Here is a 14037-nt window from a genome sequence, read left to right as displayed (position 1 = left end):
AAGGAGTTGTGATCGCGGACTTTCCGAGAGGCACTCCCAGGCCTCGGGCAGCACCTTCCCTCCTCCAGCGCCGGGCACGAGCGGATTCCAGCCTCCGTGGCCATCACTGCACACCCCCACCTGGTAGCACATCAGCTCCTCCGGGACTCCTGTTACCCTCCCATTTCACAGGTGGAGAAACTGACACTTCGGAAGGTTGGGAGATTTGCCCAAGGTCAGACACCAATAAATGGCAGAGTTACGATGCAAACCAAGGGCTAGATCTGAACCCCAACTGGACCTCACCTCCCTCCCCACCACCTGGAGTGGTCTCCTGGGTCACCCAAGGAGGGGGGAATTGTGTCACCCACCAAGCCCCAGAAGAAGATGGAAACGGGTGTCGACCCGGCAAGGTTTCGATTTAGAAACAGTTGCCCTCTCCCGAGCTCAAAGGGCAGCTTCACATGAACTCTCACTACATGAAGGTTCCCATCACCCAAGGTTTGTGCTCCAGAACCTACGGTAAAGGGACAGCTGGGGCATCCTTTTCCAGTAACCGGAAGTAGCTCCCGGCCTCCCGCTGGAGTTATAATTTAATGTAACGAGAATGACCCTGAATATTAAAACACAGCGGAACGGCTCCCAGCAGTGCTGAAGTTAAAACTCCATTCACCTTCTGCGTAACAGTCCTGGTGGCAGGCCACAGAGAGGCTCGTTTGTCTGCATTCGTGGGTCTGCTGGCTCCACGTCGCAGGTCGATGGGTGATGCCCGGGCTGGGCCGGGTGGCTCTAGCGTGTGAGCTCGGCCTCTTCGGACCAGCGGGGGGTGTGTCTGGAGCAGGTTCATCCGTGATGATGGCAGGGGCTCCAGGGCAAGTCTCCTGTGGCTGGAGCTGGCATATCGTCATTCTGCTCGCTCCACATTGGCCCAAGAGTGTGTTTGTGTGTGTGTGGAGGCGGGGTGGGTGTCGTATGCATGCGTGCACGTTGGGGGGAGGTGGCAGAGTTACTCAGCAAAGGACATGGATACGGAAGGAGCCAGGAATGGGGACCGATGATTCAATCTCCTAGACCCTCATACCCTCCTTCTATGCAAATCAGATGGCAGCTCACCAACCAGCACGTCTGAGGAGCCAGAACAGGTGGTCCCCCAAGCAGGCTCGCTCAGAAAGCATCTCCTGTCACTGTGTGTCCCTGGACTCGTGGGCTCGGTCTGACTTTTCTTTGTGGTTTCTTGGCTTAGCTGTGAATTCCTTTTCTTCTTTCGCCTGGATGCACTGAATCCTTCCCATCTCGTGCCAGTAGCTCTCATCAACTCTGAGAGGCTACAGATTCCATCTTTAATGCTGAGGCTGAAGGGATCAGAGAAAGAGGGAGAAAGAGGGAGAGGAAGAGAGAGAGAGCGCCACTTGCAGATCTGAATTGGACACCCCCAGGCACATTAGCTCCCAGAATAATGTAATCATTTATTCTTAGCTCCAACAGAGAAATTGAGGCTCATGTAGGCCAGGCCCCCATTTTGCAGATGAGAAGCCTGAGGCTTAAAGAGAGAGAGAGCGAGCTCGCGTGTCCTGGTCAAGGGCGCCTCACCGTGGTCTGCTGTGACCCTGGACATTTTGCACAGTGCATCTGGTTTATTCTGGGGTTTTCCCTCTGTGTGTATAAATGTGCTTGTCCATGTTTAAAATCATGTCATGGGTCCACTTTTCCAGAAGACTGCCAGCCCGAGTCTCAGGGCCAATCCCAGGCCCCAGAGTCACATAGAGGCCCCGTGGGGCCTTTGGTCAGTCCCTGAGAGTCTGAGCATCAGGGCCTGGACGGGGCTGCAGCTCTGATGACAGCCTAAGACTCCAGGAATCCGTTTCTGTGTTTTCTTCCCATTTAAACTCGGCCTCCTGCCCTCTCGCGTCCTCTGCCCTCGGAGCCCTAACAGGCTGCATAGTGACCTTTCTGGGAAAACTAAAGTGGAGAAAACACAGTGAGAGGTTGCAGGGGAACTGCATTCTCACACAGCCTCAAAGAGCCCTCCCTGCGGTTCCTGGTTAATTAGGAAGGAATTAGTACTCTGTGCCATGGCGGAAGCTGCCTTAACCAAGTGGCAGGCCCTGGCTTTGCCCGTCATGGACAAACGTGCGTGTGCATCCTGGTTTGATGCACCAGAAGGACACACCTCGCCAGAAAGGTTTAGCCAGATCTAACCATCAGGCTGCAGTCAGACAGATGCAAAATGTGGGACAGTCAGCAGGACTAATGGCCTGAGCTTTTCAAAAAAAAAAAAAAACCAATGCCGTGAAAAACAAAAATGAAAAAATGGTGGCGGGGTGGGGTGCTGGATTAGGAGATTAGTTGAGGGGTGCTGGGTTAGGTGAACCTTGAGTGGATTCCGGTAGGGTTTTTTTAAGCTATAGCATCTATTTTTGGAATGGATTCTGGATTTTTTTAAACTATAGACTATCTTTTTGGAATCAATGGGAAAATTTTAATCTCTATTTTATTTCTTCTCTGAGCTTTATTATTTCCTTCCTTCTGCTGACTTTAGGTTTTGTTTGTTCTTCTTTTCCTTTCTTTTTAAAATTTATTTATTTATTTATTTGGTTGCGTCGGGTCTTACTTGCAGCAGGCGGGCTCCTTCGTTGCGGCTCATGGGCTCCTTACTTGCGGCATGTGAACTCTTAGTTGCGACATGCATGTGGGATCTAGTTCCCTGATCAGGGATCGAATCCGGGCCCCCTGCATTGGGAGAGCAGAGTCTTAACCACAGCACCTCCAGGGAAGTCCCTGTTCTTTTTCTAATTCTTCTAGGTGGTAGCCTGGATTGTTTATTTGAGGTTTTTCTTGTTTTGGGAGGAAGGCGGAAATTTTTAATATAGGCTATATATCGGGTGGTATTGAATTAATTGCCTTAGATATGATCACGGTGTTGTAGTTATGTAAGGTAGAGTTCTTACTCTCAGAAAATGCTTGCTGCAGTGTTGAGGTGTGAAGTGCATGAGATCGCAACTGTCAAATGTTTCAGAAAAAAAAGTGTGTGCGAGAGGGAGGGGGAAGAGGTGAAGGGGAGAGGGGGAGGGAGGAGAGGCCATGCAAGCAAATGAGGCAAACGCAGATTATCAGTGAGTAGGATGAAGGGTATATAGGGGCTTGTTGCTATTCTGGTGTTTTACAATTTTTCTGATGTTTTAAAGTTTTAAAAATAATAAGTTGGAGAGAAGACAGTGTCCACAGATGGAGCCTTTTAGGTCCCCTGTCATCACTCAGCTCAGCCTGCAAAGGGTGAGAGCTGGTATTGACTCAACATCTTTCCTCTTGGGCTCAGAGCGTATCTTCTCTTTGCTCCCATGAGAAACTATGAACGGGACTTTGTGAGCGCTCCATGCTTATGTCTCCAAGTATAAACCAGGGTGGTTTGCTCCGGGTCACACGCAGACCAGCTGGTCGTGCAGGAGACGGGAGGGACCCAGCCTTCGGACTCCCAGCTTGGACCCCGAGCCACACCCTCTCAGCCGCCCCTCCCGTCCCTCGTCCCTCCGAGCCTGTCATGTTGCCAAATGGTTTCTGAACAGTCCAGGGTGGAGGTGGGGTGGGCAGCTGTGCCAGCCTTCCTCCCCTAGGGGTGCAGGAGCCCAGCGCAGCCTGGGAGTCACAGCATCCCCACTGGGACGTCAGCTCCTTGGGGATTGGCTGCCAGGCAGATGCAGTGGCTCCTGATTGGACAGCGGCAGCTACAGGGCAAGGAGGTGGGCTCTGGGCACGTTGGCTGTGGCCCTGGACTGTGTCCTGAACGCTCAGCCGGGGCTTGGGGAAACCTCACCAATCCTCTTCCCCCCCCCCCCGTGAGGTGGCAAAGGTGCCAACCCCCCAGGAGGAATGAGACAGAAGCACTGCTCGTGGCCTGCAGTTCTTTTCCACGTGAAGTGGGCATCAGAGCGTGGCCAGTGCCCGGCTGTGGGCGGAGGAGCTGACTGCTGACCCTGAAAGACCTGAGCTTCCAGAGTCCGGGCTAGGGTGAGGAGTGGGACAGGTGACCTCCCTGGGGATGCCTCCCACAGTGTGGCCAGTGGCACCTATAGCTGCCATGAACACCCCCGCTGGACAGAGCGGACATTGCACCCTCAGGAAGGCTGCCCTGTCCCCACCTCGTGCAAGCCGAGTCCCCAGGCCCTCCCCCTACCACAGGCGTGCCAGGCATAGCTGTGAGCACAGCCGACGATGCCATGGAGCTGGCATCTTGGGGTCACAAAGGAGACAGTAGGTGAAACATAAGGTGTGTCAGAAGGTGACACGTGCCAGGGGAGGGACCAGGGGAGTGTAGGGAAGACAGGTCTGCAATTTAAGATAAAGTGTCCAGAGAAGACTCCCTGAGAGTGTGACCTTTGTATTAAGAGGTGAACGTCAGGGGTCCCTCCGGCGGGTCAGGGGTCAGAGAGCTCAGGCAGAAGGAAGGGCAGGTGCAAAAGTCCTGAGGTTGGAGTGTCTGCTTGGTTCACGGGACCCCACAGAGCCCGCGTCTGGGGCGGAGTGAGTGAGGGGGTAGGGGGGGATGAGGTCAGAGAGGTCGCGGCTCAGGCGGGGCCGGGCTGAGGCCGCTGTTGAGATTTGGGCTTTCACTCTGGGTAGCATGGGAAACCATTGGAAAGTTTGAGCAAAGTAACAACATGATCTGATTTATGTTCCGGAAGTTTCGCTCTGGCTCCTGGTCAAGGTGGAAGCCAGGAGACCTGTCAGAAAGCTGTCGTGGGGACTAAGAGAGGGAAGGTGGCAGCCGGGCCAGGGAGGAGGAGGCAGAGGTCACCGCAAGAAGCGTGGGACTTGGGCTTCCCCGGTGGCGCAGTGGTTGGGAATCCGCCTGCCGATGCAGGGGACACGGGTTCGTGCCCCAGTCCGGGAAGATCCCACATGCCGCGGAGCAGCTGGGCCTGTGAGCCATGGCCGCTGAGCCTGCGCGTCCGGAGCCTGTGCTCTGCAACGGGAGAGGCCACAACAGTGAGAGGCCCGCGTACCGCAAAAATAAAAAAAAAAAAAAGAAGCGTGGGACTCTGGTGGCTTCTGAAGATGGCCTCATGACGGGGTGGCCGTGGAAGAACAGGGCTGCAGTGGGAGTTGTCGACTTAAAAAAATGCACAACGTGAGAGTGAGAGTTAAGTTTTATTTGGGGCAACAGGAGGACTGTGGCCCGGGGGGACGGCGTTTCAGATAGCTCTGAGAAACTGCACCAAAGAGGTCAGGGGAAGGTCAGTATGTATGTGATTTTGGCAAAGGGGGAGTCCATGCAATCAAGCACATATTTTTTTCCAGAAGGTTTCTGTTAGTCACGAGGAACAATCGTCACCATGAAGGATTTTAGTGTTTTTCTAGATATGAGGAAATACAAAAATTAGGCTCACTAAATCTTCTGAAAATATTTAACTGTCTGAAGCCCTGTTCTGCCAGTTTTTCTCAGAGCACCGAGTGCCTCATTTCTGCTCTCCACCCTGAACTCCTTTCAGGGGATGTTGAAAGTCAGCAGCTGCAGCAGCACATGATCTAATCCTTGTAGAGGGAGATGGCAAGTGCCCGTGGCAAGTACCAATTTGTAGTCGACAGGGTGGGCAGGAGCTTCGTGTTAGACGTATGGCCCCAAGGCGCTTGTTTCACATCCTTGTAGAGATGCCTAGTGGACAGTTGGATACACGCATCTGCGGTCCAGGGGAGAGATGGGGGCTGGAGATACAATCGTGGGGTCTGCAGCGTAGCAATGGAGGTCAGAGCCAGAAGACTGGTGGAAACCTGAGGAACCTCGCGTAGCAGCAGGGAGGTCACGGCGACCTTGGCAATGGTAGCTTCCTCAGAGGCATGAGGGCAGAAGGGAGGGGAATTACAGACAAGAGGACATTTCCTGTGATGGAAGGAGAGAAATAGGACAAGAGTGGGGAAGGAAGTGGGTCCAACAAATTATGCTTGTTGTTTTTGAAAACTGCAGAAGTAGTTTGGGTTTTTTTTTTTTTGGTTATCGTGGTTTTTTTTTTTTTTTTTTGGTACCTGTGGCCTCTCCCGTCGTGGAGCACAGGCTCCGGACGCGCAGGCTCAGCGGCCATGGCTCACGGGCCCAGCCGCTCCGCGGCATGTGGGATCTTCCCGGACTGGGGCAGGAACCCGCGTCCCCTGCCTCGGCAAGCGGACTCTCAACCACTGCGCCACCAGGGAAGCCCTCTAGTTATCTATTTTATGCATATTAGTGTACATATGTCAATCCCAATCTCCCAATTCATCCCCCCCCGACTTCCCCCTTGGTGTCCATACGTTTGTCCTCTACATCTGTGTCTCTATTTCTGCCCTGCAAACCAGTTCATCTGTACCATTTTTCTAGATTCCACACATATGCATTAATATACGATATTTGTTTTTCTCTTTCTGACTTACTTCACTCTGTATGACAGTCTCTAGGTCCATCCACATCTCTACAAGTGACCCAATTTCGTTCCTTTTTATGGCTGAGTAATATTCCGTTGTATATATGTACCACATCTTCTTTATCCATTCATCTGTCAATGGGCATTTAGGTTTCTTCCATGACCTGGCTACTGTAAATAGTGCTACAATGAACATTAGCGTGCATGTGTCTTTTTGAATTATGGTTTTCACTGGGTATATGTCCAGTAGTGGGATTGCTGGGTCATATGCTAATTCTATTTTTATTTTTTTAAGGAACTTCCATACTGTTCTCGTTAATGGCTCTATCAATTTACATTCCCACCAATGGTGCAAGAGGGTTCTCTTTTCTCCACACCCTCTCCAGCATTTATTGTTTGTAATTTTATGATGATGCCCAGCTAACCAGTGTGAGGTGATGATACCTCATTGTAATTTTGATTTGCATTTCTCTAGTAATTAGTGATGTTGAGCAGCTTTTCATGTGCCTCTTGGCCATCTGTCTATTTAGGTCTTCTGCCCATTTTCTGATTGGGTTGTTTGTTTTTTTGATATTGAGCTGCATGAGCTATCCATATATCTTGGAGATAAATCATTTGTCTGTTGATTCGCTTGCAAATATTTTCTCCCATTCTGAGGGTTGTCTTTTTGTCTTGTTTATAGTTTCCTTGGCTGTTCAAAAGCTTTTAAGTTTCATTAGGTCCCATTTGTTTATTTTTGTTTTTATTTCTGTTACTCTAGGAGGTGGGTCAAAAAAGATCTTGCTGCAATTTGTGTCAAAGAGTGTTCTTCCTATGTTTTCCTCTAAGAGTTTTATAGTGCCTGGTCTTACATTTAGGTCTGTGATCCATTTTGGGTTTATCTTTGTGTATGGTGTTACAGAGTGTTCTAATTTCATTCTTTTACATGCAGCTGTCCCTTTTTCCCAGCATCACTCATTGAAGAGACTGTCTTTTCTCCATTGTATATCCTTTCCTCCATTGTCATAGATGAGTTGACCATGGGTGCATGTGTTTATCTCTGGGTTTTCTATCCTGTTCCATTGATCTATATTTCTGTTTTTGTGCCAGTACCATACTGTCTTGATTACTGTAGCTTTGTATTATAGTCTGAAGTCAGGGAGTCTGATTCCTCCAGCTCCATTTTTTTTTCTTCAAGATTGCTTTGGCTAATTGGTGCCTTTTGTGTCTCCATACAAATTATAAGATTTTTTTGTCCTAGTTCTGTAAAAAATGCCATTGATAATTTGATAGGGATTGCATTGAACCTGTAGACTGCTTTGGGTAGTATAGTCATTTTCACAATATTGATTCTTCCAATCCAAGAACATGGTATCTCTCTCCATCTGTTTGTGTCACCTTTGATTTCTTTCATCAGTGTCTTATAGTTTTCTGAGTACAGGTCTTTTACCTCCTTAGGTAGGGTTATTCCTAGGTATTTTATTCTTTTTGTTGCAATGGTGAAAGGGATTGTTTCCTTAATTTACCTTCTGATCTTTCATTGTTAGTGTATAGGAATGCAAGAGATTTCTGTGCATTAATTTTGTATCCTGCTACTCTACCAAATTCATTGATTAGCTCTAGTAGTTTTCTGGTGGCACCTTTAGGATTTACTATGTATAGTATCATGTCATCTGCAAACAGTGACAGTTTTACTTCCTCTTTTCCAATTTGGATTCCTTTTATTTCTTTTTCTTCTCTGACTGCTATGGCTAAAACTTCCAAAACTATGTTGAATAATAGTGGTGAGGGTGGGCAACCTTGTCTTGTTCCTGATCTTAGAAGAAATGGTTTCAGTTTTTCACCATTGAGAATGACGTTGGCTGTGGGTTTGTCATATATGGGCTTTATTATGTTGAGGTAGGTTCCCTCTATGCCTACTTTCTGGAAAGTTTTTAATCATAAATGGGTGTTGAAGTTTGTGAAAAGCTTTTTCTGCATCTATTGAGATTATCATATGGTTTTTAATCCTTCAATTTGTTAATATGGTGTATCACATTCATTGATTTGCATATATTGAACAATCCTTGCATCCCTGGGGTAAACCCCACTTGACCATGGTGTATGATCCTTTTAATGTGCTGTTGGATTCTGTTTGCTAGTATTTTGTTGAGGATTTTTGCATCTCTGTTCATCAGAGATACCGGCCTGTAGTTTTCTTTTTTTGTGACATCTTTGTCTGGGTTTTGTATCAGGGTGATGGTGGCCTCATAGAATGAGTTTAGGAGTGTTCCTACCTCTGCTATATTTTGGAAGAGTTTGAGAAGGTTGGGTGTTAGCTCTTCTCTAAATGTTTGATAGAATTTGCCTGTGAAGCCATCTGGTCCTGGGCTTTTGTTTGTTGGAAGATTCTTAATCACAGTTTCAATTTCATTACTAGTGATTGGTCTGTTTATATTTTCTATTTTTTCCAGGTTCAGTCTTGGAAGGTTGTGTTTTTCTAAGTATTTGTCCATTTCTTCCAGGTTGTCCATTTTATTGGCATATAGTTGCTTGTAGTAATCTCTCATGATCCTTTCTATTTCTGCAGTGTCAGTTGTTACTTCTCCTTTTTCATTTCTAATTCTGTTGATTTGAGTCTTCTCACATTTTTTCTTGATGAGTCTGGCTAATGGTTTATCAATTTTGTTTTTCTTCTCAAAGAACCAGCTTTTACTTTTATTGATCTTTGCTATTGTTTCCTTCATTTCTTTTTCATTTATTTCTGATCTGATCTTTATGATTTCTTTCCTTCTGCTAACTTTGGGGTTTTTTTGTTCTTCTTTCCCTAATTGCTTTAGGTGTAAGGTTAGGTTGTTTATTTGAGATTTTTCTTGTTTCCTGAGGTAGGATTGTATTGCTATAAACTTCCCTCTTGAACTGCTTATGCTGCATCCCACAGGTTTTGGGTCTTCGTGTTTTCATTTTCATTTGTTTCTAGGTATTTTTTGATTTTCTCTTTGATTTCTTCAGTGATCTCTTGGTTATTTAGTAGCTTATTGTTTAGCCTCCATCTGTTTGTATTGTTTACAGTTTTTTTCCTGTAATTGATATCTAGTCTCATAGCATTGTGGTCAGAAAAGATACTGGATACAATTTCAATTTTCTTAAATTTACCAAGGCTTGATTTGTGACCCAAGATATGGTCTATCCTGGAGAATGTTCCATGAATACTTGAGAAGAAAGTGTATTCTGTTGTTTTTAGATGGAATGTCCTATAAATATCAATTAAGTCCATCATGTTTAATGTGTCATTTAAAGCTTGTGTTTCCTTATTTGTTTTCATTTTGGACAATCTGTCCATTGGTGAAAGTGAGGTGTTAAAGTCCCCTACTATGATTGTGTTACTGTCGATTTCCCCTTTTATGGCTGTTAGCATTTGCCTTAAGTATTGAGGTGCTCCTATATTGGGTGCATAAATATTTACAATTGTTATATCTTCTTCTTGGATTGATCCCTTGATCATTATGTAGTGTCCTTCTTGGTTTTTTGTAATAGTCTTTATTTTAAAGTCTATTTTGTCTGATATGAGAATTGCTACTCCAGCTTTCTTTTTTTTTTAATAAAGTTATTTATTTATTTATTTATTTTTGGCTGCATTGAGTCTTTGTTGCTGCGTGCGGACTTTCTCTAGTTGCGGCGAGTAGGGGCTACTCTTCATTGCGGTGCGTGGGCTTCTCGTTGCAGTGGCTTCTCTTGTGCAGCGCAGGCTCATGTGTGCGGGCTTCAGTAGTTGTGGCATGTGGGTTCAGTAGTTGTGGCTTGCAGGCTCAGTAGTTGTGGCTCGTGGGCTCAGTAGTTGTGGCACACAGGCTTAGTTGCTCCACGGCATGTGGGATCTTCCCAGACCAGGGCTTGAACCCCTGTCCCCTGCATTGGCAGGTGAATTCTTAACCATTACACCACCAGGGAAGCCCTTCCAGCTTTCTTTTGATTTCCATTTGCATGAAATATCTTTTTCCATCCCCTCACTTTCAGTCTGTATGTGTCCCTAGGTCTGAAGTGGGTCTCTTGTAGACAGCATATGTATGGGTCTTGTTTTTGTATCCATTCAGCCAGTCTGTGTCTTTTGCTTGGAGCATTTAATCCATTTACATTTAAGGTAATTATCAATATGTATGTTCCTATTACCATTATCTTAATTATTTTGGGTTTGGTTTTGTAGGTCCTTTTGTTCTCTTGTGTTTCCCACTTAGAGAAGTTCCTTAAGCATTTGTTGTAAAGCTGGTTTGGTGGTGCTGAATTCTCTTAACTTTTGCTTGTCTGTAAAACTTTTGATTTCTCTGTCGAATATGAATGAGATCCTTGCTGGGTAGAGTATTCTTGGTTGTAGGTTCTTCCCTTTCATCACTTTACATATATCGTGCCACTCCCTTCTGGCTTGTAGAGTTTCTGCTGAGAAATCAGCTGTTAACCTTATGGGAGTTCCCTTGTATGTTATTTGTCGTTTTTCCCTTGTTGCTTTTAATAATTTTCCTTTGTCTTTAATTTTCGTCAGTTTGGTTACTATGTGTCTCGGCGTGTTTCTCCCTGGCTTTATCCTGCCTGGGACTCTCTGTGCTTCCTGGACTTGGGCGGCTATTTCCTTTCCCATGTTAGAGAAGTTTTCGACTATAATCTCTTCACATATTTTCTCAGTTCTTTTCTCTCTCTCTTCTCCTTCTGGGACCCCTATAATGTGAATGTTCATGCATTTAATGTTGTCCCAGAGGTCTCTTAGGCTGTCTTCATTTATTTTCATTCTTTTTTCTTTATCCTTTTCTGTGGCAGTGATTTCCACCATTCTGTCTTCCAGGTCACTTATCCGTTCTTCTGTCTCAGTTATTCTACTATTGATTCCTTCTGGTGTATTTTTCATTTCCGTTACTGTGTTGTTCATTCCTGTTTGTTTGTTCTTTAATTTTTCTAGGTGTTTGTTGTTCTTTAATTCTTCTAGGTCTTTGTTAAACATTTCTTGCATCTTCTAGATCTTTGCGTCCATTCTTTTTCCAAGGTCCTGGATCATCTTTACTATCATTATTGTGAATTCTTTTCTGGAAGGCTGCCTATCTCCACTTCATTTAGTTGTTTTTCTGGGGCTTTATCTTGTTCCTTCATCTGGTACATAGTCCTCTGCCTTTTCATTTTGTCTATCTTTCTCAGATTGGGGTTTTCGTTCCGCAGGCTGCAGTGTTGTAGTTCTTCTTGCTTCTGCTGTCTGCCCTCTGGTGGATGAGGCTACCTAAGAGGCTTGTGCAAGTTTCCTGATGGGAGGGACTGGTGGTGGCTAGAGCTGGCTGTTGCTCTGGTGGGCAGAGCTCAGTAAAACTTTAATCTGCTTGTGTGCTAATGGGTGGGGCTGAGTTCCCTCCCTGTTGGTTATTTGGCCTGAGGCGACCCAGCCCTGGTGTCTGCAGTCTTTTTGTTGGGGCTAATGGCAGACTCTGGGAGGGCTCACACCAAGGAGTACTTCCCAGAACTTCTGCTGCCAGTGTCCTTGTACCCGCGGTGAGCCACAACCACCACCCCCACCTCTGCAGGAGACCCTCCAACACTAGCTGGTAGGTCTGCTTCAGCCTCCTATGGGGTCACTGCTCCTTTCCCTGGGTCCCGATGCACACACTACTTTGTCTGTGTGTCCTCCAAGAGTGGAGTCTCTGTTTCCCCCAGTCCTGTCAAAGTCCTGCAGTCAAATCTCGTTAGCCTTCAAAGTCTGATTCTCTAGGAATTCCTCCTCCGTTGCCGGACCCCCAGGTCGGGAAGCCTGACATGGGGCTCAGAACCTTCACTCCAGTAGGTGGACTTCTGTAGTATAAGTGTTGTCCAGTTTGTGAGTCACCCACCCAGCGGTTATGGGATTTGACTTTATTGTGATTGCACCCCTCCTACCGTCTCATTGTGGTTCTCCTTTGTCTTTGGATGTGGGGCATCTTTTGGTGAGTTCCAGTGTCTTCCTGTTGATGATTGTTCAGCAGTTACTTGTGATTCCGGTGCTCTTGCAAGAGGGAGTGAGCACATGTCCTTCTCCTCCACCATCTTTCCTTCCATCTGGAGAAGTCGTTTTGCGGGGGGGGTTTGGCCGCACCACGTGGCATGCAGGATCTTAGTTCCCCGACCAGGGATCGAACCTGTGCCCCTGCAGTGGAAGTGCGGAGTCTTAACCACTGGACCGCCAGGGAAGTCCCAAGATAGAGGAAGTAGTAATTGATTGTGTGCAGATGGTTCTGCCGCATAAAGAAGGAAGGACTGGTGGGCGAGAGTGCTGTCGCAGGATGCCCTTGAATGGGGGCAAGGCAGAGGGTGTGGGTGCCGTGGGCGTGGCCAGGAGGGAAGCAGAATGTTCCTTGTGCTGATGCTGGGGGATGGGTCTGATGCTAGTGAAATAGGAAGCATCAGGTCGAGAGCTATGGGTAACACGGGAAAGGAAGTGTTCGTGATTTCAGGAGAGAGGTGCTGGGTCGTGTCATCCTGGAGAGTGGGGGAGAGAATGGCCTAGAACAGGGGTTGGCCGACTTTTCTTTAAAGGGACAGGTAGTAAATATTTTAGGCTTCGCAGGCCAGATGGTCTCCATTGCAATGACCCACCCCATCATGGTAGCACAAGTGGGCAATTCATAAACACATGGGCGTGGAGGTAAAACCTCCAATAAAACCTCATTTACAGAAAATTTTGGCCGCTGGCAGTAGTTTGCCGACTTCTAGTCCCGGAGCTCGGCTTTAGGCCAAGGGTCCTCAAAGTGTGTTCCCTGGACAAGCAACACGGGCGTCACCTGGGGACTCAGGCAGATTAAGTCTGCGATTCGGAATTCTGGACATTAAGCATCCCTAAGTGCCCGAGCTGGGGGTTGAGGTGTCACCACACAGCAGCTGGGCCCAGGGAAAGCCAGAGACGAGGGCGAGGGGTGGGGGTGGGCCGCACCCCCAGGAAAGGGCACGTGCATCCCGGCCTGCCCTTGGCTGCCTGTTGCCCATCCCATTAGCCTGTGTGAGGACATCACGCACCCTGCCTTCCCCAGGGCCTCTGGACCAGCATCTGGACTGGCCTTGGGGACAGCTCTGCTCCTAGCGCACAAGGCCTGGCACTCCGCGCACCCTCCCCTCTGTGGTCCTGGTTTCCCGTCCGTGTCCCTCACTCGCCCGGGGGGTCCTTCAGGGCAGAAGTCAGGGATCAGGGAGGTGAGGCATCCAGGATGACCCTGGGTGACCATGGTACCACTTCCTGGCCTGGGGAAGACAGCCCAGATTCCCAAGTCCACAGACTCCCTCTGCAACCACCATTTCTGCATAGTTTGGGCAACGAGAAAGTGCTCCCAGAACCTCAGAAAAGCAGTCAGGGAGGGGCGGAGTGGGGGCTTGGAAAGAAGGGGTAGAAATCCTTCCCAGTCACGGACTCGACCCTCAGCCTCACCCGAACGCCCGTGGGCCTGTCTGTCTGTCTGTCTGATGAGGGACGTGCAGATGCTCAAGGAACCAGGCCTTCGGGATCACAGAGCATCCTGGCCACACTGACTGGTCTTTTTTTAACCGCCTCCCCTCCTTCTTTGCTCTCCCTCCAGGATCTTCCCTCCTTGAAGAAGGGAGTGGGTCGGGACGAGTGAGGCCAGCTCCATGTATCCGGAATCGACCACGGGGTCCCCAGCTCGGCTTTCCCTGCGACAGACCGGCTCCCCGGGCATGATCTACAGGTGACGCC

General features: G+C 47.9%; 1 protein-coding gene across 8 annotated transcripts in view; it reads left to right on the top strand.

Moving 5' to 3' along the window:
- Positions 1–14037, top strand: part of KCNAB2 (potassium voltage-gated channel subfamily A regulatory beta subunit 2) — a 97065-nt gene that overhangs the window by 26862 nt on the left and 56166 nt on the right. For 6 of the 8 annotated variants that reach the window (XM_033432792.2, XM_004272322.3, XM_033432794.2 and 3 more), the window contains exon 2: positions 13901–14029. In XM_033432792.2, coding sequence (XP_033288683.1) covers positions 13953–14029 — 77 coding nt within the window. In that variant the 5' untranslated portion in view covers positions 13901–13952. Of the gene's footprint in view, positions 1–13896; positions 14030–14037 lie in introns of those variants that run through there. The other 2 variants (XM_049706747.1, XM_049706740.1) reach the window with 1 other exon arrangement.

This window comes from Orcinus orca, chromosome 1, assembly GCF_937001465.1.
Source record: "Orcinus orca chromosome 1, mOrcOrc1.1, whole genome shotgun sequence".
In the NCBI taxonomy this organism is placed as follows: Eukaryota; Metazoa; Chordata; class Mammalia; order Artiodactyla; family Delphinidae; genus Orcinus; species Orcinus orca.
This window is presented reverse-complemented; position numbering and strand designations above follow the sequence as displayed.